Source organism: Watersipora subatra, chromosome 10 (genome assembly GCF_963576615.1).
Source record: "Watersipora subatra chromosome 10, tzWatSuba1.1, whole genome shotgun sequence".
Lineage (NCBI taxonomy): Eukaryota > Metazoa > Bryozoa > Gymnolaemata > Cheilostomatida > Watersiporidae > Watersipora > Watersipora subatra.
The window spans coordinates 58777156-58796257 of record NC_088717.1 but is presented as its reverse complement, the minus strand read 5'-3'; the positions used below and the strand labels follow the sequence as shown (position 1 = coordinate 58796257).

At 35.2% G+C, this 19102-nt stretch overlaps 1 protein-coding gene across 1 annotated transcript in view; it reads right to left on the bottom strand.

Moving 5' to 3' along the window:
• Nucleotides 1-551: 551 nt before the first annotated feature.
• Nucleotides 552-19102, bottom strand: part of LOC137405602 (uncharacterized) — a 42686-nt gene continuing 24135 nt past the window's right edge. The window contains exons 19-24 of the mRNA XM_068091918.1: nucleotides 16266-16340; nucleotides 14201-14284; nucleotides 8447-8539; nucleotides 6070-6153; nucleotides 1760-1872; nucleotides 552-974 (exon numbers count right to left, since the gene is read on the bottom strand). Of these exons, the coding sequence (XP_067948019.1) occupies nucleotides 827-974; nucleotides 1760-1872; nucleotides 6070-6153; nucleotides 8447-8539; nucleotides 14201-14284; nucleotides 16266-16340 (597 nt within the window). The 3' untranslated portion in view covers nucleotides 552-826. The remainder of the gene's footprint in view (nucleotides 975-1759; nucleotides 1873-6069; nucleotides 6154-8446; nucleotides 8540-14200; nucleotides 14285-16265; nucleotides 16341-19102) is intronic.

Sequence of the window (19102 nt, the reverse complement as noted above, 5' to 3'; positions counted from 1 at the left end):
TGGTTAGAGGTGAAACTACTCGATATCTATGAAATACACCACATTGTGAAAGAATAAGTGAACAGTGTTAATTGAAAATTATTCAAGGATGATCTAAGCGGAGAAGCCCTTGTTCAAATCAATCAAGAACTTCAGCAGTTTGATTTTTAAAATAGGGCAAACCGAGTCGTGACACTGTAAATACATGTTGATCAATCAATATAATGGCCCAAATTCATGTGAATCAAAGAGAATTTTGAAGGTGTATGTCTAAATCTGAAGGTTTATCCATTGAAGTTTACACTTCAAGCAGGTTTGTTCATTCACTAAAGGAGCTCCAATACAATTGTCCTATGCGTTTCTTGATATTGTAGAAACAACAAATTGAAATTATTTTTATGCTTAGCTTGTGATGGCATTAATAGCAGGTGTCCACTTACACCAACATTTAGCAAATGGCATGCCTTGTAATTAGATAGCTAGTTATCCTATGGGAAGGCAGGGCAAAAACACATTTAAAAGATATTACATTGCGGTTGATCATGCTTAGACACCTACAATACAATAATGTATTTGTTCCTCATTTTGAGATTGTTAAAATATATTCGGTAACAACCAAATACAAATGCGTAAGAATAATAGCAAAAAGTGAGCCAAAAATCTATAAACAGTCTTACAAAGGCCACTTAGCGACAGGTGCTTGGAAGGAAATGTGACAAAACTGAATAGAATTATGAATGCCTGGGTGACTGCAGTATTTATAAATGAATGTGTATGGTATGTACAATGTCAGTGAATTAGTCTCGCCAACAAGCCTCCTTCATGCAAGTTTACAGACAGGACTGGATTAGGAGGGCGGCCTGTCTAAAATAGGAGTGTCTGCTATCAGCTTGAGAATATCTGGCTGCAATCCTGTTACGATGTCCACAAACTGAGGTTTCACTTCAGGATAATATTCCAAGATTTTCTCTTTTCTCTCCTTTTCAATAACACGCCTAAATCAAACAAGGAAACTCTGATGACAAGTAACCATTGGTATAGATGCATAAGAAGGGACATGGTCGTGAAGCCAACGTGTTAGAGCAAAAGAAGCCTGAGGTTCCAAGATTATGCCTGTTCTATTTGTAGTTAAAATCACTATCTCTTTAAACAAACTAATAGACTGGAACAGACAACACATAACAGTCATAAATAAACTGTTTTCCACAAAACAAATATAAAAATGAGATATACAGCACACATGAAAATGTTTGTGATATCACACTGTATTTGTGACACAAAGTTTTAAGAATAATAACTAGTGTAGACTAACATTGTGATATTGATACCAAAGCGGTCAAGTTGATATATATAATACTAGATGAATGCCCCACGTTGTATGAGTAATAAAATACATACAGCTTTTAAACACTACCTTACCTACTACATTACCTTTACACTACATTACCTGCAACTGTTCATAAGCAGTTCTTATTACCCGCGCAATGCCGGACATTTACCTGATGAGGCCAGCTGGCATTCGTTACATGTGACGCAATGTCGCTATGCATATTTTAATCGATGTAATGAATATCTTCACCATTATTAATCAGCCAACTCAGTTGACTGCAGTAGTCTAATGGGTAAGCTTGACACCTCCAGAACTGGAAGTTCCGAGATTAAATCCAGACAAAGCGGATTTTTCATTACAAAAACTTTATCGCTAGAAAAGTTTTTGCTAGACTGAACACACGGATACTGAGATATAGATATAAAAGAATGGTAGCTAGTATAGGCTAACCTGGCGATGCTGATAACAAGATGACCAGACTTGGTGCACATCTTCTCAACAATCACTCTTTGTTCCCGGCCAATCTTGGCTTCAAGATCTACAGGTATGTCTCCTCCTTCTTCCTAAAACCAGTCATCTAATATAGAGGATCAACATATTTTACAATCACAGTATCCAAAAATTAAAAAAATACTTCAATGAAAACGTAGCTAGTTGAAAAGATTTTTGAAGTAATAAAACGCAATAACATTTCACTTGTAACAAACATAAACAAAGCATTTGGAGGAAAATGTTATTGGTTTGTAGAATAAGCATCAAACAAAAAATGTGATAGGAATTTTCATTAAATTGCGCTCATGTGTTTGCTATAACAACAATATAGCTGCAACTACCCATTGGAAATGTTACTTACACTTGTATAGATAGATCTCAAAGAACCTATCTACTAGCATTTATTACTAAGAATAATATGCAAGAGTTTAACTATGCCACCTGAATATCCCTTTTCTGGGCCACCTAACGCTTTTTAAAGTTGTTCTAAATATACCCTTCAAGATGAAAATATTCGCGGAGTTAAGTTTCACGCAAATCGCCTTTTTCATGCATATTCGCGGACTAATTTATTCGCGGAGGAATGCAACCACTCTCTATTAAGAGTTGACTCTATTGCAGCTACCAATAGAGTTGACCCTTCGCATGCGTACACCGCGTGTTTAGGTTTCTATTTAGCTGACAACTACAAGTCGATCATGCTAAGCTATAAATTTCTTGCTGCGTCCAGAGGTTTTCACGAAGATTCATCGCTTTGGAGGCCTTTGATGAACCAACAAACTTGTGGTAAGTTATGAGTTTTTTCAAAGTAAACTGCAGGAGATTTTTTCGATGATGATGCCGTGTCAAATTCCGCATAACTTGTGACAACCTTGAATAATTTTGTAAAAAAGTCTGGTGCATTGGCAATGGGGTTAACTCAAAGCCTCAGCGATGATTTCTTTTAAATTTGGAACTTAGCTACGTTTACTACTTCTGCCTAGCGACTAGTTTTTTAATTTGAGGCAGTAGTTATTCTCCCTTGTGTTTAACAATAGAACTAATTATTCGCGAAATTTAATAATTCGCGGAATCGTCTGCTGCTGTTCGCGAAATCGCGAATTATTAAATCCATTGAATATTTTTATCCTGTAGGGTAGCTTAAAATAGGTGTGCACGTGGTGTGATCATAACCTGTGGAACCTCTACTTACGAAAGTAACTCGTTCTGGAAGTCGTTTCATAAGTAGAAAATTTTGCAAATAGAAACACATTTTACCATGCAAATGCTCTAATCCAAGCACCCACAAAACTCGGATACAATGTTTGTATAAATTATAAATACATGTAATGATTAACCCTTTGGCAGGGGAAACAACCAAAATGTCGTTTACCGGTTGCGTGAGGAAACGAATTTGTCTATTTTGGTAGACGTTTATAAAGCTGTCGTCTAGTTTCGTTAAACAAAGGATATGCACACTAGTAAGTTTTAAATATCATCAACAAGATATCGGTCGATGATTTACAATATGAAACGATTATCTGAGAGGCATTGCTTTGTGCTAAAAGCTAAACAACTCGCGCCTCCTTGGAAAATAAAAAAGGTTGGAAAAACCAGTCAACATCGACTCGACTTTCAGAATGGTAAAATTAAAGATTATTTGATCCTGCGATCGTTAGTGATTCTTTGTCTGATCAGAATAAAAATAATTCAAAAGATAGAAGTGATGTAAACTTTTTGGACTTTTAATATACTTGGAATATACAGAGAAAACAATCGTTATGGTGGCTCGCACGGCTACCTTATAGCGTTTGACTCTACCGAAAAAAAAATGCTTCCAAGCATTTTATACAGGGACAATTGCACATGGTTGTATTTAATTTTGAGTAGTAGATATGTGAATGAATGTTTATGTACAAAAAATTTTGTTCATAGAAATAAATTTAAGATTTGAGCTATGCATGTTCATAAAATATCGATTTTCTTCAATTTTCGAAAATAAATTACATGAGTTTCGTTTGTTTTTGGGGGGCTTATACCTGGTCAAAGGGCTAAAACCTAAAAAACTACATGTTAGAATTTTATTATTACATTAGTACATAACGGAAAGAAGAAGTACACATGGAAAAAACAGAGAAATAACAAACAAAAACTAAAAATAGTATGTTAGTTAACCTTTGGTATTGGCCGCCTGGATGAGGCTAAGCGAAGAGCGGAGAAAGTGAGAGAACTGGCGGTCAGTGGAGGTGAGTGTTGTTTTGTCTTTGTTCAGATTAAATGTTTCAAGAATAAAAGTTGCAAGTAAAAAATTCATTTACATGCCACAACTTTAAAAGGACGCGTTACGATAATAAACCCGCAAAACCTTGACTGATAAAAATTGAAGTCGTTCTACCCTTCATGTAGCATATGATAACTTCTAATTATACAGCGAACAAAAACTAATCCTTAGCCATTTATTGACTTTTACTAGCGAATCAGACCGAGTCAGGCACGGTGTACATTGTATTCGCGTGATGTAAGCAAGCAACTAAACCAAAACACGAAAATATCTATAAAAAAAATTTTCAAGTCGAAGCAAATCGTCTACCAAAAACAATTCACAACATGAAAACTTCTTATGCAGAGCCTTTTGTATGTTGAGGTTTCACATTATGTATGAAGTAGTATCATCATCTAAAAAAATTGGAGTACGCACGCTTGTTTAATCATTTAAAAACATGGTCTTTTAACATTTTAGTTTACTAGGTAAATTCAACTTTAAACAATATTAAGATTATTTAAAAATTAAAATGCAATAAATGTGAGTTAGTATTCCAACAAAGGAGTCCAATTTATTTCCCACACCTATGTATATCATTGTTGAACGCTCATTCTCAACTCAGTACGTGATGAATACACATCTTACTAGTTTTATAACCTCCAATCCACATAGAATTAACTGTATATTGGTATTACTTTTTCAGTTACTAAGCCAGTTGTCATTGCTGCGCTAACAGATATGCCAAGAGAACACAACTATTGATTAAGCAATAAGCAAGGTGGAACGAATCCACGATGACTGCGTTTACTCTTGTTCTTTTTTATTGTTTGTCCTGTTGCAATATCTGTCATACAGGAAGTATGTACATCAAGTACAAAGATAATTCTGCTTTGTAAAAAGCGTTCAATCGTATAAAGTAAACAACATACATGTACTGTTACAACGTGAATAGCAAAAATAAAAACACCTGATCTCAGGCAACCCACAAAATTAGTAAAATCTAGCAAGGGTCACCCTGCACGAATGACAGAAGTTGTCTGTACAATGAGTAATAGGACAGTTCATGGTTGTTAGGCTTTACATTGACAATTGTAAGCAAATGAAAGGTCGAGTAGCAATGCTATTTTTAATCCATTACACAGCGCGCGACCAGAAACCCTCTCAATGTAGTTTAAGCATTTAATTTTAATGACAGTAAAATATATCCATGGCTGAGTGATGCTCAAGTATCCCAACCAGAGAATATAAGGTTTTTAGCTAAACAAGCAGATTTGTGAGACATTTATTTAGTTTTTATTCCAATTTTTAACCCGCTCTTAGTCTATACTAAGGATTTTTAATATTTCATGGTTAGTTTAAAAGAGAAAATTACATCAAATATTGAGTAAGTATTCTAAATACCAAATTGTTTGTCAAACAAATTTCTTTACTCAGCTCTTAAAGTGAATACAAGTTTCAACGTTTCATTGGTGTCTAACAGTGAGCTCTACATCAAGCGCTCCCTAAATATCCTGGATAGGAATGCTAATATTTGAGTTGGTTTGAACTCAGTTAATCAATTTATTTATTATATCAGTAGAAATATAATAAAACCAATATAACGAGTTTTTAAAGAACTTAGATGTACGACATCGCAAATAATATAATACATGGTGTGTTTGTAACTGAATAAAATGGCCCATCAGAGATCAACTGCTGTATGTGACATGCAAACAGCCGCTTTTTTACCAAAAGGCAGATGTGAGCACATTCACATGGATTAATCCACTCGTAGGCAATCAAGATGGTGCAATAATTTCTCACAATGCATGCTCTGTAGAAATCTCCAATCTGTGTTGCACACAGTGCTTTAAATGACAGTGATAACTTGTTACAAAGATAAATTAGAGAATGGATCTAGGGTGAGTTGGTGAGTCCAAATTGGTCGAGTAGGCTGACATATAATCATATAGTAATGCCACATCTAGTAAACATGTGTTGCAGTGTGCAACCATCAGGGCATAGCATCTAAACATCTTGTACTAACCTTCATGTCCTTGAACGTAGTCAGGGCCACTACTCCTGTTAACACTGAATGTAGGAATGCCATTTGAGGATCTTGGAAATCAAACTGCAAAGAAAAACATAACTAGTCTCTTCTAGGTCTATGCAATGAGTAAAACATGGCATTGATCTAATAGATGAATATGTAGCGAATATCCAAAACTAACCAAATTGTGACCAGACTATCAAATATTTGTTGGTACATGGTGCTGAACATACAGAAATTGTAAACCACATGAGAAGGATGTTTGTCCCTGAATAACATATTTGGTGGGCTTATCAACTGTTTGTTTAAATTATTGAACTTGCTTCACGCTTCAAAATAGAAATTGCACGTCTATGAAAGGCTAGTAACTTGGGGTCAGGATAATTTATGTTTAGCTTGACTTTTGCTTCTCATTTCAAACGATTAAATGATGCTGGACAGGTCGCATATTTATATCTTTATTACATTGGTTACGAGCTGAGGACAATAGTTTCAGTGTTTATTACATTGGTTGGGAGCTGAGGACAATAGTTTCAGTGTTTATTACATTGGTTGAGAGCTGAGGACAATAGTTTCAGTGTTTATTACATTGGTTGGGAGCTGAGGACAATAGTTTCAGTGTTTATTACATTGGTTGGGAGCTGAGGACAATAGTTTCAGTGTTTATTACATTGGTTGGGAGCTGAGGACAATAGTTTCAGTGTTTATTACATTGGTTGGGAGCTGAGGACAATAGTTTCAGTGTTTATTACATTGGTTGGGAGCTGAGGACAATAGTTTCAGTGTTTATTACATTGGTTGCGAGCTGAGGAAAATAGTTTCAGTGTTTATTACATTGGTTGCGAGCTGAGGACAATAGTTTCAGTGTTTATTACATTGGTTGGGAGCTGAGGACAATAGTTTCAGTGTTTATTACATTGGTTGCGAGCTGAGGACAATAGTTTCAGTGTTGATGTACAGCTAGCAAATTAATCTTGACTAATAAAAGTTAAGTTATTTCAGCATTCATCTCAACAGTAAACCAATACTGCTATGCAACTAAATATATAGCTTTAGTTATTCTTCAATGGATCAGTATACTAGTAGAATCCTGAATATACCACAAAATAATACATAATAATACAAGTGACAATGATGACAATCGAATAACATAGAATTGATAGGAAGGAAGGAAATCAATCATTCGTTATTGCTTATTTAGCTTTTAAAGTGCCTGATAAAGTGCCTGAAGGGCATTTGAGAATTTGAGAGTCATCAGAATTAAGTACTAGCTCATAGTAATTCCTGGAAGGTACAATTTACTACTCGGGCCTATCACTAATGCTAGTCTCTCACTCTGTATTGCTAACTACCAGCATCAACCATACAACTTGTTCGTATCATCAATTTCAACATATGAATGTTGTTTCGATTTACTTGTAAACGTTTACACTCACAAAAATGTGTTCATTGACCTGTATATAAAACAACTTCATTGGTTATTCAAGCAGTAAAAGAATTAAGTACATAATGATAATGGTCACTAAGCAATCATAGTTGTTCCCTGTTCACCTTCGAGAGACTGAACAAGGCTTCAGATAAGCCAATAAACATAAACATAAGCCATAAACCAATAGACCGTTAAGTAAAGCAGCCAAAGTACTATTTTCCTCAGTTTTAAAATATGTGAATACAAGGGCAGTAGTCACCAGTTGCATTTTGACTATCCTAAAATTTACTCGAGATTATCTTCACATTCAACGCATAAAATTTGTCATGCAATCGGTTTCAACAGCTATTCTACACTTTTCAATACCCTAAAGAAGACATGAAGCTCTCATTCATTATAGCTAGTAACTCTTATAAAAACAAAGCTCTCGACGACTCCACAATTTCAGAACCTATTTAGTAAACATTCTGCAAATATAAAAACTAAAAAGTTTACATATCAATTTAGACATATGTTGGTGATGTTTTAAATCTTAGGAGTCAGTAAATGTAGTGTAGCAAATATGTGCTATAATAAGAGCTGTTTATGTTCGAAGCCACAGTTAGAGATTGGAAAAAAAGGATTGCTACAAGCGGGAATAGAGCTCGCAACACTTAATTTGAGAGACCAATTCTCTAACACCTGCACCATTCTATTCGTAAGCACAATTGTGCAGATACTTATTCCTAGAGCTTTATTGGCACACCTAACGATTACCCATGGCACACTAGACTGCCAAGACACTAGCTAAAACAAAACGAGACATGAGAGGTAGCCGTCTAGCCATATGTTATCCCTTCATACTATGGACAACCATGCAGAGCATTTGATGCTTGCTGTGGTTGAGTTAGCAAGAGGAGGGAAGAAAATAGTGATGCACTATCCGACATATCTGGGACAACCTACCAAATTTGATGTTGAGCTTCCTGTCTCCACATCGTACTCAGGCTTGGATGTATTAGTCATGACTCCAGCACCTGATTTTCCCTCAGACGGAGGCTGTTAAAGAAATAGCATGTTACTAACATAGATATACTGGTATGATAATGCTACACCTGCAGTGTAATCAGAAAAGCAGAAGTAAGCGATACTTAGTACACAATACCACTGGGTATGCCTGGTATGCCTGGTGCCTGGAATACATAAACTATGTTCTTCTACTGCCAACATCTACAGGTCGGTTTCAACTTAACCCTTTGGTTGGGTTAAAGCCTCGCAAAAACACCCGAAAGTCATAATTTATTTTTGAAAATTCGATAAAATTGGTATTTTATGAACATGCATAGCTCAAACTTGAATTTATTTCTATGAACAAATTCTTTTGTACATAAACATTCATTTACATATCTACTACTACAAAAAGAATACAACCATGTGCAATTGGCCCTGTATGAAATGCTTGGAAGCATTTCTTTCGGTAGAGTCTAACGCTATAACGCAGCCGTGCGAGCTACCATAACAATCGTTTTTCTATGTATATTCTAAGTATATTAAAAGTCCAAAAAGTTTACATCACTTCTATCATCTGAATTATTTTTACTCTGCTCAGAAAAAAAACCACTAACGATCGCAGGATCAAATAAATTTTTATTTTACTGTTTTGAACGTCGAGCCGATGTTGACTGGTTGTTCAAACTTTTATTCGTTTCCAAGGAGGCGCGATTTCTTTAGCTTTTAGTAGGGTTGCACGATAGCTCGATAGTTATCTTTCTCGATATGAATGTTGCCTATTTCTAGCCTATCGAAACATCCGAAACTTATGTATCGTTATCGAATAATAAAACATAAAATAACCCGATAGTTTTGCGGATATAGTCAAACTCGGATAACTCGCCCTCGGATAGCTCGAACACATGGTTAACTCGAACAGATTTGTTTGGTCCGCTCACACGCAATGATAAATTGCTTTAGATAACTCGACCTAAACTTGGTTAACTCGGACAGTTTTTTTGCCCAACGGCTACTGCGACGGTTGTTATTGCTTTAGAATATCGCTTTATTCCAAGCCATAGAGATAAACCTCGACTTTTAGGAGTTCTTAGGCATGGTTATTACCATCATCGGCAAAATATTTTTGTTAACGATTTTTCTAAGTTTACAAAAGATCAAATTTTGCAAAACATCCGCTTAGCGATGGCCCTCCGAAAGCAAGGAAAAGTGAGCTAACCTTCGAAGAAGCTTGAAGAAAATTAGGCAAACCTGATCTTGGCTAAAACGCTCAAAAGAAAAGATGTCTTTTCTTCTGAGCATTTCAACAGCGATCGAGTTTTGCCAATTTCAATCTGAAAACTTCCTGGCAATCACATCACCCAAAACAACAAACCAATTTCAAGTGATAGAAAAGTCTCTATACTTCCTGATGAATTTTTTTTTAACTTTACAGTAGAAGCCTTTAAATTTGCAATAAGCCATCTATACCTTTGATTTATACATGGTTTGTATATGTACATTTATCTACTAATAAATACATGGACTTGTAACAGTGCTCTTATAACTTGAACGCTCTGATAACTCGAACACGTTCGGTCCCGTGAAGTTAGAGTTATCCAAGTTTGCCTGTAGTTTTTGTTATTTTGTCTGCAGCTTTTCCTTTTCCTGTCCCTTCCCACAAACCTCGATCTTTTCAGACACGATAATACGATAGTTTTACCAGCTGCCAAGTCACGCGATAACTATCGGTGAACTCTGTCTGCTCATTTATAATTCGAACTATCGCTATCGGTGGGACAACTCCAACGGTAGTCGACAACACCTTTTCAAACAACAAATGCCATCCCTAGCTTTTAGCACAAAGCACTGCCTCTCAAATAATCGTTTCATATTGTAATTCATCGACTAATATCTTGTTGATGATATTTAAAACTTACTAGCGTTTATATCCTTTGTTTAGCGTTACTAGGGGACAGCTTTATGTCGCTTGTTTACCGAAAGTGACATAAATGTCATTTCCCCACGCAACCGATAAACAACATTTTTTGCCGTTTCCCCAGCCAAAGGGTTAAGGACGACCTATTTAAAATGAAGCGACTCAATCCAAGTACAATTTAGCTATATGTCCATATAACCGTCCATATTGATAAAATGAAACCAGTTGTCAACGTTTTTGTCAATAAGTGCATCTGTGATATGATAATCACTGCATGAATGTTTTATTTTACCAATGTTTGATAATCACTGGTAAGTGTTTCTCAGAAATTATTGTTCACGTAATCTTTACACTAATCATTTTATTTCCCAATAAATAAATTCCATATAATTATAAAAATATAAAATATAGGCATGGAGGCCATGACTTTATTGTCTGCTAAGCATGAGCACTTTGATAGTCACAATAGAGACATCAAAAGTTGTTGACATTGGTTTCTACAAAATCTTAGCTCATAATTAATAAAAGTAAAAATAATATTGCGGCTGACACTGTGAGCAGCAAAAATGAGTGAAGTGAAAGCCACTCATTGCCCACTTTTACTATGATGACGCAAATGAATGTGTGTAAAAAGTAGATTCAGCCCTTGTGAAATATCCTTCCTGCTGTCACATCTAATGGTTCTCTATCAAGTAGACTCAAGTGTTAGCATATGCATACCTTGACCTCAGAGCTTTCACCTTTAGTCTCGACTTGACAATCATCATCGCTTTTTTGGGAATCTTCAATGTGGCTGTAAGCATTTATCTTGAAATGAGCACATTTTTCCTTTCGCAACATTTGCTTCACCTGTTTCCTCAATAGTTGCAACTTTTCGTTAGCATGCTTAGAGGGAAACTTCAAGTTTGCACTGTAAGCTCGGTTTCGCTTGTCAATCAAACGTTTCAAATCCGTTGAGATCCATTCGGCGTGTAACTGAAGTTCATCTAGTTTACATGGATTGTCATCATCCTTAAAACCGAAGGATACAGTAAGTCCACTCCATAAGCGAAAAGGGGGCCAATTCAAAATGGAAGAACCACAGTGAAGGAGAGCTTCCACTATTTGTTTTATCATGTTACACCTATCATATTGTGAATCATTTGTGAAGGATTTTGTGAAGCTTCTGTGAAAGATTTCGTAAGGCTAGGCAGGTGATTTCCTGTCAAAGTTGACAAGCAGTGAGATTTAACTTTATTCGTGTTAATTTATTTCTCCATTTCACTTTAGTGAAAGATTTAAATTCTACATGCATAAGTTAAACTCATTCCCTACAATTTTATTCAACCGAACAGGCATTTTTGACTTTAACCAACAACCACATGCAAGCTATAAAATGAAAAAATACTAAATCCTACACCAAAATCCATACATGCTAAAGATTCATCAAACAGTATGCATCGTGGCATTAAATCTTGTCACGATGCTTTATAAAGTCAAAAACAATAACACTTTATGTGAATAAATGTTGTATAATTTAAGCTTGTCAAGACAAAACACAACACCGAGAATGGAGATGTCTATGATTGGTTGATGCAGTACCAAAAGCTGTAGAAAATGCCTGTGAAGCCCTCTATCCCATGGGCAGGCACATGTTTTTCATCAAAATGAGCCCAAATAGTTTGGTATCATACTGTACATATGTTATGATGGCTAATCATGCTGTATGTTATGATGGTTAATCATGCTGTATGTTATGATGGTTAATCATGCTGTATGTTATGATGGTTAATCATGCTGTACATTATGATGCCTAATCATGCTGTACGATATGATGGCTAATCATGCTGTATGTTATTATGGTTAATCAGGCTGTACGTTTTAATGGTTAATCGTGCTGTATGTTATGATGGTTAATCATGCTGTACATTATGATGGCTAATCATGCTGTATGTTATGATGGTTAATCATGCTGTATGTTATGATGGTTAATCGTGCTGTATGTTATGATGGTTAATCATGCTGTATGTTATGATGGTTAATCATGCTGTATGTTATGATGGTTAATCATGCTGTACATTATGATGCCTAATCATGCTGTACGATATGATGGCTAATCATGCTGTATGTTATTATGGTTAATCAGGCTGTACGTTTTAATGGTTAATCGTGCTGTATGTTATGATGGTTAATCATGCTGTACATTATGATGGCTAATCATGCTGTATGTTATGATGGTTAATCATGCTGTATGTTATGATGGTTAATCGTGCTGTATGTTATGATGGTTAATCATGCTGTATGTTATGATGGTTAATCATGCTGTATGTTATGATGGTTAATCATGCTGTACATTATGATGCCTAATCATGCTGTACGTTATGATGGCTAATCATGCTGTATGTTATTATGGTTAATCAGGCTGTACGTTTTAATGGTTAATCGTGCTGTATGTTATGATGGTTAATCATGCTGTACATTATGATGGCTAATCATGCTGTATGTTATGATGGTTAATCATGCTGTATGTTATGATGGTTAATCGTGCTGTATGTTATGATGGTTAATCGTGCTGTATGTTATGATGGTTAATCATGCTGTATGTTATGATGGTTAATCGTGCTGTATGTTATGATGGTTAATCGTGCTGTATGTTATGATGGTTAATCATGCTGTATGTTATGATGGTTAATCATGCTGTACGTTATGATGGCTAATCATGCTGTATGTTATGATGGTTAATCATGCTGTATGTTATGATGGTTAATCATGCTGTATGTTATGATGGTTAATCGTGCTGTATGTTATAATGGCTAATCATGCTGTACGTTATGATGGCTAGCCATGAGATGCTTGTTAATCAAATCAAATTTCTAAACTTGCGCTGGCTTCACACTTTACATTATATGGAATTTTTCATGTAGTATGAAGCAAAAACTTTACATAAATTATATTCACGTTATGTAGAATTTACATTATAGGAGGTAAATGTTATAGGAGTGTCTACTCTATTATAGAATATCTCTTCAAGGGGTTCATCAATTATTTAAGGTCAGTAGTTCTCTTGAAGCTGAAGTTGATATATATACAGCTTGCATTAAAGGAGATACGTGTTGCAGGACTGATGGAGTTACAGGTGCTGATTTCGATTGATTGCGTTCAAATATACTCTCACAGCATTTATCGACTAAACTTTCACTGGGCTGTAAAGCAACATAAATGCAAGAACCACTAAAAATAACAGATATGGCTAATATTTAAGTTTCAATGTAATTAACAGAGTAATTAACGTGAATGAGAATTAAATGCACCGAAAGGAAAATCCAACTACACGTAGGTGTTGATTTGGGGGCGTACCCTTAGTATAGTGTACTATCCTTAGTATTTTGTTGAGGTTTAATTCAATAGTCTTCAACATGTCAGTGTGACAGACACCAACTGCAAATTTACTCTTATGGTTTAACGTACAAATCTCCATCTATCAGCACGTGCAGCAGGTCAGTACAGCTTCAACTGTTTAGGAACAAATGAAGTTTGAAGTTGGTGATGATCTGTTATCTCCCTAGTTTTTATAATCGATAGAGAATTATTGATAATGAGGATTCATTGATTAAATTCATGAGCTGACGATATCAAACTAGGAATCTTGAAGTAGCCCCAAAAAGAACTAACAACTCGCAGTATAACAAAAGCCAGCAATAAGGTGTGTGTGTATGTATGTACACCAAGTTTCATATAATCAGGCAAAAGGCATACCCATGGCATAAAAGACGCTAGAGCACTAGCTGTAAACGAGAGGTTCAGTGTGCACTTACCGCTCTATTCCAGAACTCTTTTTTGCTGCTGATAAGAAACTCCCTCATCCAAGCACACGAATCTCTCATAGTTACTGCCAAGTTCTGCAAAAAACCAACCATTGTCTCGCAAGTGAGCACATTGTACTTGCTTTTATTCCTTTCACTGCCAACCATATCCAAATTCGGCTATCGGCCTAGTGCCAGCCATTTTACCGAAAATTGCCGATATTGCTTCATGAAATGTATACAATATTTTTTTCAGTTTCAAACTCTATCTGGAACATTTTTCTTATATATTATATTTTGCCATTTTAACCAACATTGCTATGCCAAAAATTCAATGTATCTATACTTTGTGCGATCATAAAGCTATGTGAAGCTCTGATCGCTGCGAAACTAAAACGATCCCCTGCAATGTTCCTTACTCTTACAAAACTATTACCGTACTTTTCGGACTATTAGCCGCTACTTTTTTCTGATGATTTGAGCCATGCGGCTTATATAAGGGTGCGGCTAATCTGTGGATTTTTCTTTCATCGCTAGGGCGCATTAACGGGAATCTCCGGTTAGTGCGCCTTTAGCGGTGAAAGAAAATACGAAACAATGCCTAACGGTACTGTTCCGATAGGCACTAGGTTAAAAAGAGTCGATTAATACGAAACTATGTCTTTAGGCACTGTTCCGTTTTAAACAGGGAAGTTGCTGCCGCATTAAAAAGCACCGTCCTGAGTTCTGCGGCCTATACAAAAGTGTGGCCTATGTATTGTTTATTATCATTTTGCAAATATAAAGCAGATGCGGCTTATATAGGGGTGCGGTTTAGTCCGAAAAGTACGGTACTTTCACCACTATCAGAGACAGTGCTGCTACTTTAATTATCTGTATAATCACGAAAATCTGAATCTGAATTGGCTATAATGTCATCAACATAACTAATTACCTGTTTTCTGACTCACGCGGTACTTAACAAAATTTAAACAAAAAATGTTCGATTTTAGTTTAGAAATTCTCAAACAAAAATTTAAAATTGCTTCGTTGTTTTAGGCTAATTTTATAGAGAAATCTTCGGACAACACTGTCAATTCCATAAAGGCCCTAAAGGCCATGGGTTATGTTGTTAACGAATAATAAAATTAAGTTACAACGCAATTGCTGAGAAAGTCGCGAAAATGTGTCTACGGCACTCGACCCTAGAAAACGCATAAATGTGTCTTTGGCAGCGAAAGGGTTACTAACATGAGATTTATTAAAAATTACAATAGAAATTAAAAAATCCCTATTTACAATTAAATGAACCAAAAAATGTAACTATGACAATGTTTCCACCAATGCATAGTACAATGGAGCCTCGCAGTCTGTTTTAATTTATTCCAATGTTGGCAGCGTGAGGCGGAAATTTAGTATAGAGGGGTATAGAAACCGTAGTAAATATCTAATGCCAACACACCCTGGTAAATTCCATCAAAATTTAATATATGTACTACATATTAAAAATTAGTAACAAAATAGTACATTAACCTTAAAACTATAGTTACCTACAGTAACTTTAGTATTTAGTGGCTATGATCTGCAATGTATGTAAAATGTATTCTGTACTATGTGCAATGTAATATGTGCAGTACTTACCGTGGGGAGGTCTTACCTTTGAGGCAGACATATAACATAAATGTTCAATTTAATTTATATGAATTTAGCTTATTAAACACATACTAAGTTTTGGTATGTATTTTTAACTATTATACAGAACTTAAACTCTCTCATCGCTAAAATTTCATCACACATCTGTTTCCGGTTTCGTTTTTACAATAATTAATAATGCTGATCTGAGTGAGATCAAACATCTCATCTCCTTCATTAGTTGCTAAAGGGATGTCAGCAAATAGCACATCGACATATTTGGTATTAAGGCATATTTGTTATGTCGCATATTCCATAGTGCGGTTTCACACCACTTTCGGTGTGAGACCTTTGCCAGTTGTAATACGTACACCATTGGTCATGCGTACCACTCGCACTGGCAGCTGCTACGCATATAATCGTAGGCGCTAGACAAGAAAGGAGAGAGATGTGATGCGAAACATACCTTGAGATTGATCAAGTGTTTGCGGGCACTGAGGTGGTCAATCATGTTGTTCTCTGTGTTGAGGATGCAGCAGACCTGTGACATTAGCGAACTTATAGCTGCACTTATAGTTGTATTTATAGCTGTACACATTGAACATGATGGAGTAATTGTTAGCACTGGGTGTAAAAGCATTCAAACTCATCTTTAGTCTTTTAAATGACTTGACTTTCTTACTAAATGCATAGGAATAAGTTTTAATATATGGCATAAACCTGGGATAGGCAAAATGTGAAAGCTATTTTTTATAGTTTCTTCCAAAATAACTCAAGGTTTAATATAAGTTATACCAACTTTTCAAAATAATTTAAATAAGACTAAAGAGTGAAAATGTATAAAAAAAAATTTTTATACCTCAAAGTCATGCGAATTTTACTATCAAGCCACTAAATGTTGCCACGAAGCTGACCAATCTGCAAACACAGCTAGGTGATGCATTGTTTTCTACTATGATTAACAGTTTAATAACTCCTACTACAGATGCTCTCCAACTTACGAACGAGATACATTCCGGATGGTCGTTAAGCAAATTTGTGCGTAAGTTGTCTTAGACTATAACTTGTGCAGTGCGCACAGGCTAAAAGTTTATTGCTATTTTCCAAAGATTTTCAAATAGCAAAGCGTAAAAGTTTCGTTTTGCGAACAAAAAATATTGACTATTAATAAAATGCTAATAAAAATATTGCCTATTTTAGCAGTGCAGAAAAAAAGTTGAGATTGACAAACAATTTGGAAAGAATTGGACAACCAGACGATAAAATTTTTCTATACGAAATCAACAATCAAAACACAACCTGTCAAGCAAACGACACAAATATTTTTGTCCCTAAAATGTTAATTTTTGTATCTGCATGTATTACAATTATTGGGTGTTTATGTCACTTGTTCTTGAATATACATCTGTAGCATTTGATAGATTATTATACAACGTATAAGCGTGAAGGTTTATAGCAAATTACTTGATAGCATCCATGCGGTTATATAGACTCGCGGCTTAAATATGATCGACGCTCATAACTCCTCTTCTATTGTACATAAAAAGCCAGTTTTGGCTGCAAACTTGAGCAAACATATCAATGAGTGAAATGAGCTAAAACGCAACATGGTTAAATATAGCTATAAAGGATAGTTTTAGGGTAGCGTCCGTATGCACAACACCATTCGTATCTACTGTGGTATATAACATGAATGTTCATAAGTGGGGTAGCGTATGTACATGCTTTGAACATGCTTCCGGCGTGCTCTGACAAAATTATAAATGATAAATCTACAAGTAACAGACATTTCTTACTCCAAACCTAAGCTTCGATATAATATTTGGTAGTATATTTGGTAATATTTTGGTAGCTATTCACCAAATTCATCAAATGCCCAATTGAAAAGCAACAAAATTTCCATATAAGCTTTTTTCTAGACTGAGACTTTAAAAAACAACCTGATCTTGAACCTTGATCAAGGTTTAAGATCATCCCACGACCAAACAAGAGCGAAGCGATTGATTGGGAGATTTATGATAAATGCACATGTGCACACAACTCCCGAAAAATTATCCGTTAACGGCCCTCACCAAACCTTTTCAACGAAATCCTATCAACAAATTTAACTATTTTTCGGTAAAGTCGTTTAAGTATAATAATGATACAAAACGCATATAAACCTATTTAAATATGTTACCAAGCCTATGAAAGGTTACCGCAAATTCCTAAAACTAACCCATCTGATCGGATTATACACAAATAGACAGATTAATTTGGACGAAAATCGCCACAAAACGCTTGATAAGCTTGGTTTAATAAAAGTTAAGACCGGAAATTGAAACGCCGAGCAAAAGAGAATAGAACGGTAAAGTCGTGCGCATTTCACAAAAAAATAACGTGCATATTTCACCAGTCTATAGCATTGTTGAAGGTTTCTGTAATTTACATAAGAGTACTGAAATCGTTTCATTTTCGCCGATTTCAAAGTAACTGACATTTTAGACTCTTGAGTACTTCGGTATTCTAACTGATGTACAACGCAGTGTAAGTAAAGGAAATGACGATGATATTTTTTTCTAACGATTCTTATGAGATTTTAAGATTATGAGATTATACTTATGAGATTATAAAAACTATGAAGTTTTTAAATGTAAACAAAATTGTGTATTGGTTTTATATTATTACTATATTAATAATATTGGTTATTCTAATAATATCAGTGCATTTTACTTCTAATATTAGCCAATATTGCATTTCTCCTATTGCAGGGGGAGAGATATAAACATATAATCTTTTCCTTTCATTATTGCTATTTGTTGTATATAATAACACTCACACCCAGTACATTACAGCTACTATTGCAGTTATCCTATTGCACTGCAGTGCCATTTTACTAATAATATTGCATTTCTCAACCATCAGTACCCTTTCTTTTTGTCCAATTTCTCTTTGGTCGTGGGCTGTATGACAGGGGAATTTCTAGTTGAACCAACAAAGTGCCAAAAATGTTCAGTAGCAAATGAAAATAAAACTATTTGAGAGAACACTACTTAACAAACATTTAAAATGATCCTGCAAAAGTTCACACTCATCTGTATGGCTACTATACAACTTCATCTCAGGTAAAGTGTGAACCTTTGGGTCTGTAAGGATAATTCAGTCGTTTGCACTAACAATACAGGTTTGAAACAAAATAGTAAAATGAGTCAAAATTGCAAATTAAAAAGAGAATGTCTTTTAACCAATATTTTCTTTTTATAAGAATGCTTATGAAATAGTTTTCTTTAGCATTAGCAAGTTTCCATTTGTTTCTTTAAAGGA